The 21,325-nt window shown below is 40.7% G+C and overlaps 2 protein-coding genes across 2 annotated transcripts in view; one reads left to right on the top strand and one right to left on the bottom strand.

Annotated features, from left to right (window-relative positions):
- The window catches only part of LOC131431631 (uncharacterized), a 33,971-nt gene extending 24,524 nt beyond the window's left edge, over positions 1–9,447 (top strand). Inside the window, exons 3-6 of the mRNA XM_058597457.1 lie at positions 3–686; positions 773–883; positions 8,724–8,990; positions 9,062–9,447. Coding sequence (XP_058453440.1) covers positions 3–686; positions 773–883; positions 8,724–8,990; positions 9,062–9,158 — 1,159 coding nt within the window. The 3' untranslated portion in view covers positions 9,159–9,447. The remainder of the gene's footprint in view (positions 1–2; positions 687–772; positions 884–8,723; positions 8,991–9,061) is intronic.
- A 3,182-nt stretch (positions 9,448–12,629) lies between these two features.
- On the bottom strand, positions 12,630–18,436 carry LOC131432993 (uncharacterized). Its single transcript, XM_058599695.1, has 4 exons — positions 17,023–18,436; positions 15,186–16,042; positions 14,794–15,114; positions 12,630–14,738 (listed from the first exon to the last, which is right to left on the bottom strand). Exons 1-4 carry the CDS (start codon positions 18,434–18,436, stop codon positions 12,630–12,632), a joined length of 4,701 nt encoding a protein of 1,566 aa, XP_058455678.1.
- Positions 18,437–21,325: the final 2,889 nt, after the last annotated feature.

Here is a 21,325-nt window from a genome sequence, read left to right as displayed (position 1 = left end):
AGCTTCACCAAACAGTCGAACGCATATAAGACGGGAAAACAGTTCGTTCCATCACCAGAGCTGGTGCAAGCCTACTCCGCATCAGATCACCATAATCGGAATACACACCCGATCGATGCGTCATATCCGTCCAACGCCGTAGATAATGATTCCAGGTGGTTCGGAGCAAACCATCCCGCGTCCTATCCTGCAGGATTCAACTCTGGAATGAGAACGGAAAAACCTCCTGTTCAGGATTGGCCAATCAAGACGGAATACAACAAAAATGGAAAGTTCCTGTGGTTACCCAATAGGCAATTCACTTTCGGGGATGGAGAAAGACCTGATTCGGATAGCCCGATAAGTAGACCCAATTCGAAACTATCTCCCGCGAAAGGCCAGTGGAAGTGGATCCCGCTGGAGGAGGAAAGTGATCTTACGAAACAAGGGCAATCCATTCCGGAGGGAAACGGTCAAACTGCACATCTTGAAAGTAAAATAGTAGTTGGTCATCATTTACCCAAATTCCCATTCCGTGATCATCCTTACTCGTTCGACAGTGGTGTTCGAGGCCAAGTTTCTCCTTTTAGTGGAGGAAGCAGTAGCGGCAGTTCATCTGATGGGCCGGAAAGTATCTCTGCACAGTCAGGACTGGCTACATTTCCCGGAGGCATTAACAGTGGCAAAGGGGACGACTCTCTTAAGCAGTAATTAGCATTAATTATGCATACGTTCGCTACTAGCCGGTTAATGAATTTAATGAGGTTGTAATTGGTTTCTCGTTTACCCACAGCATTTCACCATGGAAAAAGATTATCCACGTACTGACGGCGGCCATTCCGATCGGGCTCATTATCTCGGCGTTGACCCCCAATGTTGTTTATATCAACCCCAACATGACACAGTGAGTATGCCTTTAGTCTCTAAGCTTATCCGCCGATGGTTTCAGGTTTCGTTTCGAAACATATACCGGGGCTAATCCTTAAACACCTCGTCCTCGCCTTCTCCGATAAATCAAATAATCTAACTCCAAGCGAGACTTACGTGAAAGTCAAGTTCACGGAGGCGAAACTGCCCAGAGATTTGGATCAATTTTTCGCGAAACCGTTTATCATCACGCTGGTTGGGTATTACCTAAGTAAGTGCCCTCCGTGTAGTGATCGAAAACAAAAATATATACCATGCAAACCTTCAGCGGCAAGGAAAAAAAACACACACGTCAAACTGTGATGGGAAAAGTTAAATACACGACTTTCCATCAACACTAAACTTTGGGCATCGTCCGCTCAAGCCGTTTATTGTATGATTTGCATCGAACATCGGTCGGCTATTTACGCTATGGGAGCAGCTTCAGACATTGAGGCGATTATCGGTATTATTACGTTATAGCCCACATACCAAAGAAGGTGGGTTGTGCCGGTCAGTGGCAGCATGCGCTGGACAACTGAGCGATAGGCCTGCAACCAACACACGTGTGGATCAATCGATCTAGTAGGCCGAAACCCTAGGGGCGTTAGGCGGGCGGTTCGGAAAGGATCACACATATGAGCACTCGTCACCATGTCTACGGTTCATTCATCTTTCGTTTTGGTTTGTACCATGGAATGAAGGTAGTACAAAACTACGGGGCTTACAACCACGAGCTAGTATTTGTTTAGCTACATTCGACTAACCACGTTTTCACTTTCAACTGTGATGCGTAATAATAATTTTATGAGAAATTTTTTTTGTAGCTTTAGAGTGGGTTTTTATGCTCCTTACGACAGCCTTACATTCCTAAACGAGACGGCGCGCGTGTGTGGGATATTGCGGTCGGTATTTCCTTTTCAACTGTCAGACCTACCGGTCGGATGACAAATTTGAAATAAATTTAATAAGTCTTGATCGACAGTGTTATGACTTGTTTTGAATTAATGAAAAATGCATGTGTTTTGTATATGCATCGCCAAATTTTGAGCTAGCTTTGTTTGTAACGCGTATTCAGCAGTTCAGGAATTTACAATAGAAAAGGTGGCAACTCAACTTCGACTTGCTCCGATTTTGATCAAACATTGCACACATATGTTGTATGGCAAGACATTTATATTGTCCAGAAAAGGAAGGCTAATTCGAATTAAGACTGATTTTTAGAATAGCTGAATTATTTTTTGCTAACACGTTTTTCAAATAGGATACTATCAATTCCCTGAAAATTGTACCCAAGGAAAAGAAAAGAAAATCGTTTATATTTTCACATATTTTACTAACAGATGTTTGGTATGTTTGGGCATAAATCAGCATGACCTTTTGAACCAAATTCAGATTATTATTATTATTATGTTGCTTTATTTACTCTCGGTTTTAACCTTACGGTCATTCGCCGAGGTGCCAAATTCAGAATAATTTATCATTTTTTTTAGTAACGTCGCTCTAAATGACGACTTGACATTGTAAGCACACCTCTTCCTGTAGTTCCGTAAACGGAAGTCAGATCAGGAAAACAAAATCAGTACCAGCCTTTGAAATCATAAGACCTTTCATTAGAGCACAATTTCATAAAAACCGGTGCAACCGTCGCTAAGGAAATTAAGTGAGTTTCGTTTTTTGGCTTTTTACCACTAGGAAACTGCGAACAGGTATATCAGAAATTGGTTCATTTGGCCAGCAACTAGCATAACCTACAAATTAGAAAAGTTTTGAGCCGGTTGTCCGTTTTTTGTTTGCGTCACTCTACATAACGGGTTTGACACACTTCATACTTGTACTGTACTGTTTGTGAAGATCGAGAGAAGTGAGTGGCATTAAAGCTTGTTTCAGATGGAATTGGAATAAAGACGATTGCCTGTATTTCAGTTTTTTATTATTGAATTCAAGATCTTTTTTTATACAAATGTAACGTTTTCTTCATACTTTTAAGAAAAAATACGGATAAAATTATTCGTCACGGTTTCGAAGGAATTCTCGAATTTTTCCTGTAACACGGCTCATTAGGCGGCGCACACCTTCTTCGTCCATTGTTTTAGCTATCTTATTCCTCCAAGTCGTCATATGATTGAATCTTTGACAACCTTTCCCTTTGCCTTGAGTTTCCTTTTCATTATTGCCCAGTATTTCTCAATAGGGTGGAACGGGGGGCAGTTGGATGGGTTAAGGTTTTTCGGAACAAACTGGACCCCTTGCTTTGCATACCATTCTTGAACGACTTTGCTGTAATGACAGCTTGCCAAATCTGGTCAAAACATTACGGGATGGTCGTGGGATCGAATGAACGGCAAAATTCGTTTTTGGAGACACTCTTTTTGGTAGAGTTCCGGTGTCATTGTCTTATTTGTAACGAAAACATTCGTTTTTTTTGCCACAGCTGCAAATACCCTGCAAAATCATAAATTTTCTTGCTAATTTGTCGGCAAAAACAAATTTAAATTTGGCTGGAACATCCCCCAGAGGCGAAGCATTCGTTCTTAGAGATGAGATAATTTCGTTGGGGCAAATGAATTTGGCTATGATTTGTAATGATAGGGTGAATGTGGACTTTGTGGAAGATTCCGTTGTCTAATTTGGGTGCTTTTATCAATAATACGACCTCCTGATGATTCGTGGCGATTGATGCGGTGACGTAGGAGATGATTTCGGCAGTTGTGTGTGTGATCAAGTGTTCCCTGGCTAGATCTTCTGACAGGATTTTTAGTTCTCTTTCGGTTAATATTTGAATGTTCAAAACTCCTAGCTTAGCTAAAACTATTCTTTCTATAATTTGTTGTAGTTTTGATTGCAAGTATTCAAGATTCATTAGAATATTTATGGTATGAGATTCAGAGGATTTTGCATTAAACAGTTTAAGTGCGTCTCTATTTTTAAAGATAGTCTCTTTTATCTGAAGTGTTAATTCTCTATTGATTTTTACCTTAAGGTTATTATTGGTGACAAGGTTGTTTATGGAAGAATTTATTAGTTTTAGATCGTCAGCGTCTGGGCTGCCAGCGATGAATTTCCATATAGTTCCTAATCTATCCCATCGTTTCTGCCTGTTTGTTATGGATATTTTCCTAAGAGTTTGATCTATCTCCTCAAATTGTTGTATAATGAGTGGTGTAAATTGATTAGCAGTTAGTTCCTTGTATGCATATTTCAAATCATTTATATGCGTTTTGATAGCCGTTACATTAAAGTGGTGAATATAATAGTAATTACTAGTCTGTATTCGTCCAATGTCGTGGTCAAGTATTATGATTGGTTGGTTGTCCAGTTTTGTTAGGTGTATCGTATGTCCCCATGATGGTTGAATTATTAGTAATTTGTAAATGAAGGTCAATTTGAGTCTGAGAATGATAGAATCTATCCGTCTGGTTGTTGGTTATATTTTGCGAATTTTTATATCGTCTTTGTGAACACGTCTGCCGTCAGCTGTCTTCACTGTACTGTTATTTACTTGTTGTATTTTAATTTTTTTGTAGCGAGGAGTCGTTTTAACTCTACGTCTAGTTTTTTCGTATGCGTCAGTACCGTTTTCAATGGTTTTGTGTCTCTTTTTCCGGTTGTGGTATTTCATGTCTTTTTTCTGTTTTGTGAGTAAATTTTTGTGGACAGTCTCAATTATATGGGAACTTTGGGAGTTTGGTATGACTATTTCGTATGGAGTGTATTTGGTGGAAGAGTGGACTGTATGATTATATTTGACTATGGAAATGTTCATTATTTCTGCGGGACTTTTTCCTGGATTTTCGGATTTCGTGATTCGATAAATTTCCAACAATGTTGAATGGAAACGTTCTACTGTACCATTCATTTCGCTTCGACCTGTAGCCACAATATATGGTGTGATTTTGTTGGTATTGTAAAAATTCACCAGTTCTCCGGTCATAAATGACTTTTCTTGGTCCATGACAAATGTTTCGGGAAACCTGAACTTTGACAAAACCTCCTTCACAGCTGGGATAAGGTCGACTGCGGCTCTGGACTCAATTAAGTGAGCCTCTGCGTACTTTGAAAATTTATCGATATATGTTAATCCGATCGTATTTATTTTCGTGACAGGTTTGACAATTTTTCACGAAATCATGCAGTTTTTGAGAAAGTTTTGGAAGTAAAACTTCCTCAAAATTTGCCATTTGTTTTCCTCGGCGCCTCGATGCGCACGACAGTGCTCCTTGTAGATGACGTCCCACTGTTCATTTTCGTCTCTGATATCTAGTAATTGTTTTTGTGTAAAGCGGATTTTTAACAACCTTTTACTTCCGAAATGTTCTTTGTATACTTCTTGTAGCTTTCCCATTATTTCTTCGATTGTTAAAAGTCCGTTTAGTTTACTTACGTCGAAATTATTCTTGAGGACCTGTAATAGTGATTGATCATTAATTTCTTGGATACAAACGTGTGCTCTAGTATATTTGTCAAAGGGGTGTTCGGTGGTAACTTTGTTCGGGCCTTGTTTTAAAATAACCTGGTGTCTAAATACATTTATTGGGGCTTCCGATGATTTTATATAAAAATCGTCACTGGTGTCCGCTGAATGTTGAGTACCGGTCAGAGAGCATGCTATTCGACTCAGGGCATCTGCAACTACATTGCTTTTACATGGCTTATACTCTATGGAATAGTAATGTTCTTCCAGGTATGCTTTCCAGCGTTTTAATTTAGCGTTGGTGTTTTTTGCTGATAGTGAGAACGTTAAGGGCTGATGGTGTGTTAAAATTTTGAATTTCGCTCCGTATAAGTAATTTCGAAACGTCTGTAAAGCCCAGAATATTACTAACATTTCTTTTCCCGGGACAGAGATCCCTTCTTCTGATTTGGAAAGAGTTCTAGAAGCAAAATGGATAGGTTTATCCTTGCCTGTCTCGCCTTGTGACAGAACGGCTCCGATGGCATAGTCCGATGCGTCTGTCGTGAGTAAGAATTGTTTACTATAATCAGGGTAAATCAGTATATCGGAAGAAGACAAGATACTCTTCATTTTCCAGAAGCCAAATCTAGAGTGACAAAATATTTTTGACCTTTAAGTTGGTCTCTGACATAATTGATTTCTGGCATTGGGTATCTATCGGAGATTGTTTTCTCGTTCAATTTTCGATAGTCCACTACCATTCTAAATTTTTTCTCTCCGGAGGCGTCGGATTTTTTTGGCACAATCCAAACTGGTGATGTCCAGGCTGAACGTGATGGCCTTATTATTCCGTCGCGAAGGAGTTTATCTACTTGTTTATTTACCTCTTCGGCATATGCTGCAGGATATCGATAAACTTTCTGGTGGATAGGCATTTCATCCACTGTGTCTATAGCACATTCGACGACTATGCTGCAGGTCAAATTGTCATCAGGTTTATGAAATACCTGATGGTGTCGCTCGAGCACCTCGAGTAGTTTAACTTTTTCATCATGCGCTAGATGAGAGGTCCTAAACATTTTTTCGTTAGGAATTGAGTGTAAAATGGGTTGGTGTACTACTGCGTTTGAAGAATTTGTTTTATTTTCTGTTGAGTATTTTAAGAGAGGATGGTTAAGTCTTCGTTTCCTTTAGATAATTGCAAAGTGTTGTTACCAAGGTCAATTTTTGCATTTAATGCAGTTAAAATGCCGGTTCCGATAATACCACGGAAAAACGGATGAAAATCGTGAAGTAAAAACTGTGCGTAATGATTGATTTTAGGGTTGAAAAAGTTGATATCTATTGCTGTATTAGCGTTAAATCTTCCGTTTGCACTTCCTATGTTTCTTGCTGAAAAATGATACGGTCTTGATAGTGAATAGTTTTTTGCTAAGAGTGGGTGGATTAAATTAATGTTGGCTCCCGTATCTACTAGAAAGGGAAACTCTCCGATGGTAGTTTTTAAGTTTATGTATGGCATAGTTGGTCTCACCAACTCGCTTGCCATTCAAAAAAATTAGCTTGCTGTTCGGGTTTTGTTTCTGTCTCTAGGTTAGACGATTCGAGTTCGACGTTCGTCTGATCATCGGAGTATTCGTAAGGGCTATATTCATGTTGCTGATCGTATGGGAAATATGTGTCACAGAAATTATCGTTGTTGAAAGAATATGAGCTCTCCAATGGGTGAGCTTGTCGTTTAGGGTTAAACGTCTGAGAGGATGGCGGAAACGGTCTCTTTTGTGGAAATATCGGTCTGCTTGGAAATAATGGTCTGTTTACTGGCCGATTACCATAATTGATATTGCGGCTTCGGATACTATGATCTACTTCCATTGGTTCGGGTTTTGGAAGTGACGGACCTGGCTGAGGAGGGAACATATGATTTCTTTGAAAATTAGTTGGGATTGTCCGAAAGGGTGAGTGAACAAGTGGAAATATTCTATTGGGTTGTTGAGTAAATGGTCCATAAGGTGAGTGAACAGGTGATCGTCGCGGTGGAACTGGGGGCGGTAGCTTCTGTGAATTAAAATCCCTCGGTTTTGGTAATGGATGATTAGAATATTGGTTTTTGAATGGTGCATTTCTCGCATCCATATTGTAATAGTCTATACAGAAGTGATACGCTTTGCTTAGTGTTTTCACGTCCGCTGTCTTCAGTAGTATACTTAAAGGTTTCTCTAGACCTCTTGTAAATGAGTCAAGAGATTTCTCTCTGAAATACGCTATGTGCGTTTCAGCATTGGTGCTAAGTACTGGATCTGTTTGAACCTGAACTACCATAGCTGCCAATAAATCATTAACTCGGCTGAAATAACTACTTGGACTCTCATGGCTACCTTTGCAAATTGTCGTTAGTTCGTAGTCAAGCCTCGGTTCAAAAGTCGGTTTTCACAGTGATTGCATAGCCTTTCTATATAAGAAAGAAAAAACTGTAAAAATTCACAATTAATTGTCGGATAATTCATTTCTAACTTTAATCAGACTGTGACCATTGACCTGTGAAATAAGTATACATGCATAACCGAAAAAGGTGGATTTTTATTTGTTGGAAAACCTATTCCTAACACTCGCCAATTCCATTGACGTAAGATAAGCAAGTCATTAATTTTGTTCCGCTAGATTGCCTCAGTAACCCAACATGAATTGTTTGGTATAAATTAAATTAGCGCGCAACAGCACCTAACAATCGTTCCAATATTCGGACCTTTCACAGTGCGACCCACTTATTATCGGATCGGATTGCACAATTCATACGAGCACATCCTCATCTAAAAAACTCCAGTAACACAGTGCACCTGATTTACCGAGCGAGATAAATTCCATTTGACTTACTGTTGCCACTCATTCTTTAAAAATTGATCGTTCCACCTATATAATAGTGGAAATCGAACTGACTTAAATTTAAATAACCACACAAAACGCAAGGAAACGACGATCGTGTGAAGTAATCGAATCTGTTACGCGATCTTATTGGGAAAGAGAATTGTAACCACATCAAGCGGAAAGGCCCGAATGGCTGAACGTAGGCCACCCAGTAGTGGTAGCAAAGTTCAACAGATAAATCGAACCAAAAAAAAAAACATATTGAGTCATGATGCGCTTCAGCATCTACAGCAACCAGCAAATATTGATCAAGTAGCGGAAAAAAGAGTCCAAATTGCGTTGTAGGAAAGTGAAATTACTTCTACAAGCGCGGATCGAAACGAGTATGCCGAATTTTTATGTAACCTGCCTCGGGATGTCCAACTTCCAAACCAATTGGATCCAACCGGTTTTTTTTTGGTTCGGTTCGCGTAAATTCGCTGTGGCCTGTAACCTGTTGCTGCGGCGGGCCACTTTTTAGCAAGTGTTTTTTTTCCTCATTTATTTTCATCTCACATTTCTTCCTTCTCAATTACAGAACACCGGCACAGATGCAGACTCCGACCCCTTTAGGTATCAATCCAAACCGGCAGCGATCGGACGGTGACGTTGAAACCCATCCGTTGTTTGGCTTACTGAATGCCATAACTGCTGGCCACGTGGTAGATCCCAGCAGGCCGTTCCTATCGTCGTCACGCATCACCGGAAGTGGATGCGAGGAGAAATCATTTTGTGAGCTAACCCGTTTCGGAATGAACCGCGATGCCGATGTCCTCTCGAAGATGCTTTGGAAGATTGCCAACGAGTAAGTAAGGCTTCCCGGTGCTGCTTGCATGATCTTCATCATCATCTCTCTCTCTCTCTCTCCTTCGATAGGACACCGGCCGATGATGTGCGCCGAAGTGGCCTGGAGGAGATTTTCCGTGCCGTCAAAGACAATGACGGCTCGAGATTTCAATGCAACAACACTTAGTCCTGTGTGCTGCGGTTTGTGGTTTCTTCGTTCATGAGCGTCGTGCGGATGTTTTTCTTTATTTCTCCTGTTGGATGCAGACGCGCGAACCAAATTGACTTTCATCGATTATTATAATTATTATAACTATATCGTGTGAAGAACCATTAACAATAACGCGAAGATGGATGCGATGGACGCGTCTGCAGCCTGCACTTGTGTGCAAGTGAAGAAATAAGTGAAGTTACATAACCAGATAATTATTAATCTCTGATATTATGTAAATTTAAATTTCTCTTCAAATAAAAGTACCAACTACCAATTACAAGCCTCGTTCTACTGGTGCGGTACCCACGGTCGTTATCGGATGACTCTCGACTCGGCTTGAAGTGGCCACTAGCGCGGAGCGAAGCGACACTTAATCATTTATGACAGTGAAAAAACACTGAAGAGTCGTTCGAGTCCCTGTGGCTGCATTTCGAACCTGTGCTGATCTGATTTTTTTTTGCTGCTGCTTCCAACGTCTCACGCATGTCTTATCTCAAATGATACCTGCTTGCCTCCGGTTTCCTCCGGCTTTTGCGGTGTTTGCGCAGTTATGTCCAACTGTTCAACATAACCTTTCATGTGTAATACGCAACGTGTTGAACACGAGATTATCGCATGATGTTCGACGACGACGGTCAGCCGGGGTGGTCAAACGGGTCACATTCCGTCTGTTTTTTTTGTTGAGTTGTGTTTTGCTATAAGCATCTATTGCGGCAGATTGGCACTTATCATGCGGCAAGCACCGGTGGCGGGATGAATTGTGTAGTTCATAGGTGGGTATTCGTTATTACCATATTTATTGGCCTTACTTTCACTGCGGTTTATTGATTGAGCCGTTCGGAAATTTATTGTCCAAGGAATTCAATAATAGCTATCTTAATCAGATGAGGTAACTCACTGGAGACAAGCGGTTCAGTGTGAATACACCGTAAAATTTTTTTTTCTGAAATTCTATTTAATGAATTGATCAATCATTATTTAAGGCCCGTTAGATGGTTTATCGTTCACGGAGAACTCTCCGATCATAAAATTGCGATTTGATTCAACCAATACGGTTTGTGCATTGCATATATTCAAGTAGTTTAAACATATCTTGTTTTGAATGCTGTCAAAAGCCGGAGGCAGCTGAAAGCAAAACAATAATCGCAATGTAAAATAAACAATATTTTTAGTTGAAATCTGTTCGCGTCGCTTCAAAATGTCAATGAAAACAACATCGATGGTTGAAGCGTTTAGGAAAATTGTGTTCATTCGTGTGTTTAGCGAACAGCGGTGTTGTGATAAAGCTAACCTTGCTAAGCATGAAAAAGATTTGGTGACAAATTAGAAAACGTTTACTGGTTTGGTGTTACAAATCATCAAACAATTCATACACATTTGTACTGCTGTACATAGATATTGAAATTAAAAAGATTGCTAATAACGAAATGTCCTCAATCAAATGTATATGCGTTTGTCTATACTTAATCGCTTTCGTTAAATCCATGTTAATGAAGGATCATCCCGTAATCTTTCAGGTATGCGCAAATATTTTAACATATTAATAACCTGCACACTAAGATTCAATTCCGTTGTTCGGTAATTTTTTTGACGAAAACTTTCGGTAATCAATAGAAACTACCGATATTTCGGAACATGAACTTCATTTTACAAAAATTATGCAAATTTTTACCGGACGACCAGTTTTACGTAAGTTTTCATTACAGAATTCTGTAAGATATACAATTCATACGGTAAATCTGAATAGTCATCGAGTACGGTAAAAACCATACCGTCCGTATGGTAAAATAATCTTCCAACAACCGAACTTCTGTAAATACTGATTGTCGTGAAACTAACTGTCAAACAGTTATTAAAATTTTCTGTAAGTGTCTTTTTATTTACCAATTGAAAAATATTTTGAAGAGTTCGTCGAATGGAATGAGGTACAAGTTTTTAAAACATTAGAACTACTCAAAGCATTTTATTTACTTATAGGCAGAAACCAATTTCATATCACTATGTCCACTTGCTGCCAATACATTTCGTTAGAGTTATTTCTGGTGGACTTGACAGGTTGTGCAGTGCTCCGAAATGCGCTCATAATTCCGGTCAACCGGGAAGTGAAGTTACATTTTTTCTAGATATTTTTTCTATATTTTTTCGTGGATATATAGTGCACCGTAGTCACAACTGGTTCGAACTTTCTTCACTCGTTTCTAAGAAAAATATCCAAATCCGAAAAACCAATACCAATGATCAATAACGACGCTAGATACGACCAAAGGCTGTGCTACTAAGGGAAAGGAAGGAATGTTAGTCCGATACTCGTTGTTTCTAGAGACCGCGGGTACCACTGTATCCCCACGAGTATCACGGGGTAGAAGATTTGTTAGTTGGGAGGGAAAGAGATCCGGATATGTTTTGGTAAACAATATGATCTCAACAAAACCTGATTTGCGATATTCAGGAGAAATATAATGAACAAGAAAAATATAAAATATCTCCAAGGAACGATCTCACCAGTATCCCTTTTCTCCTGCTCGCTCTGCTGTCAGCAACGCGAGATGAAACACGACCACTGAAAGAATACAATAAAAACACTCGCGAATGGGTTCACTACAGACCAACTCTAGACCTTCAGTCTGAATCACATTTTAACATATTGATCAAGCGAATGGGCTTGAGATGACGGAGTACGAAGGTTTACTTAACGGCCTTCAGCCTCAACCAAATTTGGTTGTCACCACGTTCACAACACACCTCTGTATCACAATAGCGGTTGGACTGTGTGCATTAATGCATTTTGCTTTCCCACTTTCTGCCTGGAAAGTGCAGGGCAAGCCACTAAGCATTCGAATTATGCAACACTCCGGAAAGATTCTAAGTCCCAAAGAATGTTCGGATGTTCGATTTACCGAATCAAACTACCGGTGCAGACTAGCAATTTTATTGCGCGCGACGAAAAGACGATGTGTATCGTTTCAATCTGGTTTATTACTCTCTCGAATGTAGGATTCTTAAGTCCTTTTATTGGCCTGATCTATTGTTCTCTAAAGTACATATATACTGGCCTTGATTTGCTATCAAATCATTGTATCTCGCTTACGCATGTGATGAAATTGTCGTACTATTTTAGCTTATTAGATTTTACAAATTTTAGATTGCTTTCAAATTAATTAGGGTAAGTAGTGTATTGTGATCTAGGTTTTACAATAAATTCAATAAATTCAATTACATATCAATAAATTTAAATTCAATTTTAAATACTAGAATTCAAAAGAGTTATTTGTTTTTGCGCTAACATTTCCGGCCACCTTAAAATAGGTGTGCTATTTTAACAAGTGTTTTTTATTGATGATCCGTCATTGTGTTCGATGCACAGATTGGTTATGAAGTCATCGATGAGATGATGAACATTATTTGTTTTAGCTGCCGAAAATGAAGCAGAAAATGTTGATTAGTTTACCCGTTCTGGGGTGTTGTTGATGTCAAGCACGGAGTCATCGGTAGGAGAACAATTTTAGTTACTGGCCGGACGATGTTGTTGGCTGTTGAAGTTTTCAAAGAGACAACTCTCACGATGCCGTCCTGATTTGGATGAATTTCGATGATGCGACCAAGCGGCCACTGCGCTGGGGGAAGGTTGTCGTCCTTGATAATAACTAAACGGCCAACTTCGATGTTAACGGGTTGTTTGATGCCCTTCTTGGAGCGTGCTTGCAGCTGCTGCAAATACTCGGTGCTCCAACGTTTCCAAATCGCCTGGAGTCGTTTCTGCATCAACTGCCAGCGGTTGAGTCTGTTGTCCGGATGATGTTTATAATCAACTTCGGGAATAGTCTGCATGTTTGCTCCAACTAAGAAGTGGCCTGGTGTTAATGCCTCCAAATCCGACGGGTCGTTAGACATCTCAACAATAGGCCGCGAATTGAGGCACATTTCTACTTGTGCGAGGAGTGTTAGCATTTCTTCCTGGGTGGCCGTAGTACCACGAACTTCCTTCAGAAGGTGATTCTTTGCAGATTCAACCGCCGCCTCCCACAAGCCGCCAAAGTGGGGAGCGCGCGGGGGTATGAATTTCCACACGATTTCTACATTAGCGCACCAGTCGAAAATTAATTTGCGGCTACTTTTGTCGGTCTTAAGTAGTTTGTAAAGATGGTTTAATTCGTTTGATGCGCCTTTAAAGTTCGTGGCATTGTCCGAGTGAAGCTCCCGAACCATGCCACGTCGAGCAATAAATCTTTTTAGAGCAGCAAGAAAGGCTGCTGCTGAGAGGTCGCTCACGAGCTCGAGATGTACAGCACGGGTTGAAAAGCAGACAAACACTGCAATGTATGCCTTTATCGCTCCAGCCCTTCGATAAGGTCCGCGAAGATATAATGGACCGCAATAATCGATTCCAGAAACCGCAAACGGTCGTGATGGAGTTACCCTGGAGCTTGGAAGATCAGCGGTTGTCTGCTGAACAAGAACTGGCTTGTGACGGAAGCAGGTGTGACATTGGTGGTATACTTGACGAAGTAGATCTCTGCCGGCGATCAACCAGAATTTTTGCTTAATTGTGCACATCATGAGTTGCGGCCCTGCATGTAGCAGATATGTATGATAATGAACAGCCAGAAGGTGTGCCAAACGCTGCTTACTAGATATGACGATCGGATGTTTCATTGCATCAGGAACACCAGAATGTCGAATTCGGCCTCCGACTCTGATAAGACCATCACTGGACATTATTGGCTTGATCCACTTCATGGCAGAATTATTTCCAACTGGTTTACCTAATCGTAGAGCATTTAATTCCGATGAAAAGGTTTCGCGCTGAGAAAGTCGACAAATCGTAAGTTCGGCATCTTGCAAATCATCAGTTGTCAGGTAAGTATGTGTATCACGTGATACTGTCGAAGAAGCCGCACATGCACCATCCGGTTGAGTGTTGGAAGCCGAAATATGCAATGCTCTCATATAGCGAAGAATGTAAGCTACGGTTCTGCGTAGAACGGTGTAGGAAGAGTAACGGTTAAACAGTTGTTCGCCAAATGAGCATTCAGGAGGTGCTACAGACAGTAAGCATGCTTTACGTTCAACAGCGAACGTCCCAGATATATCTGCTTCAACATGTTGCTTCGGCCAGTGATCTTTGGTGAGTTTGATCCACGTGGGACCCGTCCACCATCGCTTCTGGTTAAGTAGCTCGTAGGGAGTGAGACCACGAGAAAGCTCGTCAGCCGGGTTTTCCTTGCCAGGCACATGATTCCAAGGATACCCGGTGGTTGATTCTTGTATTTTGGACACTCGATTTCCAACAAAAGTTTTCCAACAGGAGGGCGCTGCTTTAAGCCACTGAAGCACCGTCATGGAATCTACCCAGAAAAACACATCCGCATTAACTTTAAGAGAACAAAATACCTTTTTAAACAGCTGCGTGGCGAGGAGAGCCGCACAAAGTTCGAGTCGGGCAATGCTGTGGCGAGTCTTCAACGGCGCCACCTTCGATTTGGCTGCCAAAAGGTGGACGTATACATTTTGTTGACTGTCTTCAGAGCGCAGGTAGACACAGGCGCCGTATGCCTTCTCGGAAGCGTCCGAAAAAAAAATGCAATTGGATATTTGTTGCTCCAGCCACCGAGATGAAACGAGGCACTCGAATGTCACTGATGATGTTCAAAGTAGCATGAAATTCTTTCCATTCGCGTTGAATCTTCTCAGGAAGTGGTTCATCCCAGGCATATGATTTACCATCATTCGAAGATAACGCCCACAAGCGTTGCATAAACTGCTTGGCGGTTGAAATTACAGGACCTATTAGACCCAGTGGGTCATACATTTGAGCGATGTATGAAAGTACGTTTCTTCTTGTAAGTATGGCTGCGGGCGGTTGGAGTTGAGTTTTGAACCGAAGGATGTCTGAGTTTGGTTCCCACACTAGCCCAAGCGTTGTTACCGACTGGTCGTCGGAAAGGTCATAAAATGGTTTAATTCCTAAATCAGCCTCAGGAATTTCCGCCAATACCTCACAAGATTTGGAAGCCCATTTCCGTAGTGGCATTCCAGCGGACTCAATTCTCGACGTAGTTGAATGGCCTTTTGAAGATTGTCTGAACCGCTGATCAAGTCGTCGACATAGAAGTCCTCTTGCACTACGTCTTTAGCCATAGGAAACCTTCCTCCTTCATCTTTAGCGAGTTGGATGAGAGTGCGCGTCGCAAGGAATGGCGCAGATGCAGTCCCATGAGTGACTGTTCGTAGTTCGTATGTTGTAATCGGATCTAAAGGGTGCCTCCGCCATAGAATTCGCTGTAGGGCACGATCGTCTTGATGAATTTCTATTTGGCGGTACATTTTCTCAATGTCCGCCACAAGCGCAATCGGTCTAATACGAAAGCGCAACACAATAGACAAGAGGTCCTGCTGCACAACGGGACCAACGAGGAGTAGATCGTTGAGTGAGTAGCCGGATGTAGTGCGGCACGAAGCGTCGAACACGACACGTGTTTTAGTCGTACTGCTAGTGGTTTTAAACACCGGGTGGTGTGGAAGATAACTATGAATAACAGTCTCGTTGATTGGATTGTCGATTTTGCACATATGGTTGAGTTGCAAATATTCGTCCATAAAATCGAGATACGCCGACTTCGTGGCTTCTTCTCGACTGAACCGTCGTTCTAGACTTAGGAAACGTTTTTCAGCTATACTTCTAGATTCGCCAAGGTAAATTTTTGGATTATCCGTGCGTGGAAGTCGAACTACGTACCGTCCGCTACGATTCCGTGAAGTTGTTGTCTCGAACAGCCTTTCACACATGAGTTCTTCCGCCGAATAGCGACGATCAAGTTCCACCGTCTCCAATTGCCAAAAGCGCTCCAGGACGGATTCTAAGTTGCATCGTGGGTGATTTTTTAAGAGCTTGAGAACTTTTTTAAACAATAAAACGCATAAAATTTGCAAAATCTCATCGGTTCTTTATTTTAAACGTTAGATTGGTACATGACATTTACTTTTTGAAGATAATTTCATTTAAATGTTGACCGCGGCTGCGTCTTAGGTGGTCCATTCGGAAAGTCCAATTTTGGGCAACTTTTTCGAGCATTTCGGCCGGAATAGCCCGAATTTCTTCGGAAATGTTGTCTTCCAAAGCTGGAATAGTTACTGGCTTATTTCTGTAGACTTTAGACTTGACGTAGCCCCACAAAAAATAGTCTAAAGGCGTCAAATCGCATGATCTTGGTGGCCAACTTACCGGTCCATTTCTTGAGATGAATTGTTCTCCGAAGTTTTCCCTCAAAATGGCCATAGAATCGCGAGCTGTGTGGCATGTAGCGCCATCTTGTTGAAACCACATGTCAACCAAGTTCAGTTCTTCCATTTTTGGCAACAAAAAGTTTGTTAGCATCGAACGATAGCGATCGCCATTCACTGTAACGTTGCGTCCAACAGCATCTTTGAAAAAATACGGTCCAATGATTCCACCAGCGTACAAACCACACCAAACAGTGCATTTTTCGGGATGCATGGGCAGTTCTTGAACGGCTTCTGGTTGCTCTTCACTCCAAATGCGGCAATTTTGCTTATTTACGTAGCCATTCAACCAGAAATGAGCCTCATCGCTGAACAAAATTTGTCGATAAAAAAGCGGATTTTCTGCCAACTTTTCTAGGGCCCATTCACTGATTTGCAAGCGTTGCTCGTTAGTAAGTCTATTCATGATGAAATGTCAGAGCATACTGAGCAAATAATAATGCATGAAAATCATAACCTCAAAAAATCTGAGCAAATACTAATGCATGAAAATCCTAACCTCAAAAAAATCACCTTTTAGTTGTATGACAAACTGGAGTAGATGGTGGAGTTGTACCATACCACCGTCCAATGACGGCCCAACCAAAAACTGTTTCAAATAAAACGGGAGATCCTTCGCCAAGGATGATTCTGCCATTCCTTAAGTATTCATGAAAGTGCTCGATGCCGAGAAGAATATCGATCCGACCGGAAATATTGAACGTAGGATCGGCTAAAGTAATATTTGATGGTATTTTCCACGACGATATATCAACATTAGTTGACGGAAGCTCCGCCGTCGGTTTCGGGAGAACTAAAAACTGCAATTCACTTGAATACTGATCATTCTTGGAACGTATAGTGCAAGCGACGGATTGCGTTACTGTTACTGTAGCCTCTCCAATGTCAGTAATGGGAATACTTGTTCGCTCTGGTCGTAAAAACAATCGATGAGCAAGTCTTTTGGAGATGAAATTCGATTGCGAACCGGAGTCAATCAATGCTCGGGCGAGATGGGGTTTTCCAAATTTATCCTCGACCCAAAGTGCCACCGTCGAAAGAAACACAGTGCTAGGTGAACTACGTTGTGCTGGCATGCTTACTTCTGCTAATGATGGCGGTTCGCTTCTTTGCCCACTTTCAACTGTAAGTGCTGCTGGTTGTTGAGAAGAACTGGCTTTCGATGCTTGATTCGAAACTGGTGTCTGATGAAGTAGTGTGTGATGTCGTTCGTGACAATGGCGATATGTATATTTCGAATCGCAATTTCGCGCTATGTGAGATGATTTAAAACAATTCCAACAAAGGCGTTTGTTAGATATTAATTCTCGACGTTGTCCGACGGGAAGTCCTTGGAATGTAGGGCACTGGAACAACAGATGTTTATCTGAGCACGATATACAGGTAGGAGAGTTTCCGTGAGAACTCGAAGCTGCTGTATTTGCTACTAACTTTGGAGTTTGGATCCTTCTGGTGATTGTGTTTGAGCCGGCCACATTGACCGACGCTGTTTGAGTACGATGAAATATTTCGGAGGACACAGTCTGTAGGATTCGTACTCGTTGATATAGAAATTCAACCATCGAATCATAGCCAACATTATCCAGTTTAGAAGCATATTCCTCCCATGCTCTAAGTGTCAACGAATCAATCTTGTACGACAGCATACACACTAGAGGTGTGTCCCAAGTTTCCACTGCTTCTCCGAGTTTAGCCAATGCTTTCACGTGACGTTGAAAATCGTCTACTAGGTTGTGTAGATCTTGGGAAGATTCTTTCCGAATTGGAGCGATGTCATGTAATGTCCGGAAAAATTGCTTCTTGAGAAAGCGCTTGTTATCATAGCGCTTCAGGAGTGCTTCCCAGGTAGTGATGTAATTCGATGATTCAATGTCAACCGTTTCATAAGGTTTACGAGCCTCACCTTCTAACGACTGGAGTAGAAACTGTAGTTTGGCTACAAGTGGAATTTCAGCTACGTCATGGACCATAGACTTGAAGGTGTCCCGAAATCCTAACCACCGAGACTAATCACCATCGAATTTTGGCAAATCTATTTTCGGCAGTCGCAAATGAAAACTTGACGGTTGCGGTACATTGGCGTGCGTAGCATTGATAGTGGAATTCAAATCCACTAGTCTCCTATTCATTAACCATCCCTTTGTTGCACAGTATCGAGATTCAAATTCTCTCCTTTCTTGTAAATGTTTCACTAAAGGAGCTTCTCCATTATCCATCTTTTCTATGTCCATTTGGATTTTTCCGAAATCGCGATACACTTGGTCTAATAAGTCCAACCAAACCGGTATTTGAGGAAAATCGCGGTCTTCCTCATAATTTTCTACAAATGCTTCAACTGTGTCCAGGGACGAAATGAGTGACTTCCGGACAGTAAATTTGTCCTTGAGTTTTTTGTCTTTAAGCTTCTTGGTGGCCATCTTCCGACGATGTCGATATTCTCTAGACAGTCAACGACACTCGATTCGCACACGCGACGACACGTGGGTGCGACGGCACGTGGTAACTCCTTCCCGGATCGATATGAACAATATCACGAAATTTGTCACAATCTGACACCTTGGGATCTTATTTGTTTTATAGCGCCAACAATGCGCATAACACAATAGCAAATCACACTTGTTGGCTTGGCTTGGGTACGCGCGCAAAATGGCTACTTCCAACAATACACCTTTATCTTCGTGACAACGTGGTCACAAGCACCTTTTGGCCTATGGATTGTCCTTCGTATCCGGCTCGAAGGACCAGATGATCAAGCGAATGGGCTTGAGATGACGGAATACGAAGGTTTACTTAACGGCCTTCAGCCTCAACCAAATTTGGTTGTCACCACGTTCACAACACACCTCTGTATCACAATAGCGGTTGGACTGTGTGCATTAATGCATTTTGCTTTCCCACTTTCTGCCTGGAAAGTGCAGGGCAAGCCACTAAGCATTCGAATTATGCAACACTCCGGAAAGATTCTAAGTCCCAAAGAATGTTCGGATGTTCGATTTACCGAATCAAACTACCGGTGCAGACTAGCAATTTTATTGCGCGCGACGAAAAGACGATGTGTATCGTTTCAATCTGGTTCATTACTCTCTCGAATGTAGGATTCTTAAGTCCTTTTATTGGCCTGATCTATTGTTCTCTAAAGTACATATATACTGGCCTTGATTTGCTATCAAATCATTGTATCTCGCTTACGCATGTGATGAAATTGTCGTATTATTTTAGCTTATTAGATTTTACAAATTTTAGATTGCTTTCAAATTAATTAGGGTAAGTAGTGTATTGTGATCTAGGTTTTACAATAAATTCAATAAATTCAATTACATATCAATAAATTTAAATTCAATTTTAAATACTAGAATTCAAATGAGTTATTTGTTTTTGCGCTAACACATATTAATAACCTGAACTGGAAAAGTAAGATTAAAAAATCGTCCGATCGATATCATTGCCAAAGAAGATCACGTGTGATATTTCCCAATAAAGATCACCACTGATCTGATATTTTTAAGATCAGTCGATCAATGAACTTCAAATCACATCGATCAAAATCGGTTGTATGATTCGCAATAAAAAGAATGCTAGATTAAGAGAAATGAGTACCAGATGATGGTTTCACGAAACAATAAGTCATAATCACATTGATTTTGTTAATTCGGCAGCACTCAATTCGCAAAGCGAAATCGACGACACGACCAGGCACTCCGAAGAAAAATCTGCATTAAAATTTTCCATTGACGATTCACCGACAGTTACCATAAATATAGCGACCCCTTGAGAATGATAAAAATAATCTTCTCGAGCAACACTGTTCAAGTTACTAAGAACAAGTTACCAAGGAGCCAAATAAACAAACAATTTGAGAACGTATAGCAGATACATGGAAGCGTAATAGGAATGAAATGTGAATCATTTTGTCTTTAAAATAGTTAAAAAATTGACCAGTGTTCCAAGAATAGATGTAATTGTTCCCAATGAAGGTTTCCTATCGCGAGTAATCTTTCATTACTCTCGAACTTGTCCCTTGTTGTGAGCGGTGATGGAGGCTCGAAGGCGGTAGTTGTGAATTGTTTGATAAGAAATTAAATTCATGGTTAAGGAATAAAACCAATTACAAAAGCAAAAATGCATGATATATTTGTGTGTTTACCTAATATCTCATTTTTTATGATGTACGATGTATATGAGATATACAATAACTACAATATCGTATTGCAGCATTTTGTTAAAAACCATCTGTTTGTCGTTGAAAAACAAAATTGTATTTATTTTTCAATTGGAAATGCCGTTAAAAAATCAAGCCTGTGTAAATTCAATCTAATTGAATTAATCGTCTCCAGGTTTATAAAACTTTTCAAATAATTTGCGTTGTATTGCTATTTCTGAAAGATTATTCCCGAAAGAAACACCAAGCTGTGGTTGGAATTTGCCTTAATTGTTGGTAGGTCATGTTTCGTATTTGGTAACGGTCCGAAAATCTTATATGGAGTACTCGGTTTCTGTGGTGATCTAGGCCCTAGGATTTCAACGGTATATGAAAGGCGAGAACACAGTGAGTGATTTTAGAACAGTTGCCGGAGAAGATATCTCGTAAAATTGAGATAATTTACAAAGGATGTGAGAGCGTCGTTAATATAGTTCTAAACACAGTGTCTTCTGTGCCACTTGGGTGAATCAGAGAACACTAATGAATAGGGATCAACCAATTGTTTCAGCCATTATCACTGGAAGCTATAATAAAGAACAGTAATGAATTACATATTTTCCTTTTTAATATACTTGGTTCTTTATTTTTAACTAACCGAATCAACCCCAGCTTCAACGAACTCGTCGAAGCGAGTGAATAAATCATAGTGAGTAACCAT

Source organism: Malaya genurostris, chromosome 2, assembly GCF_030247185.1.
Source record: "Malaya genurostris strain Urasoe2022 chromosome 2, Malgen_1.1, whole genome shotgun sequence".
In the NCBI taxonomy this organism is placed as follows: domain Eukaryota; kingdom Metazoa; phylum Arthropoda; class Insecta; order Diptera; family Culicidae; genus Malaya; species Malaya genurostris.
The sequence above is the reverse complement of the archived record's forward strand: the minus strand, read 5'-3'. Positions and strand labels throughout refer to the sequence as shown.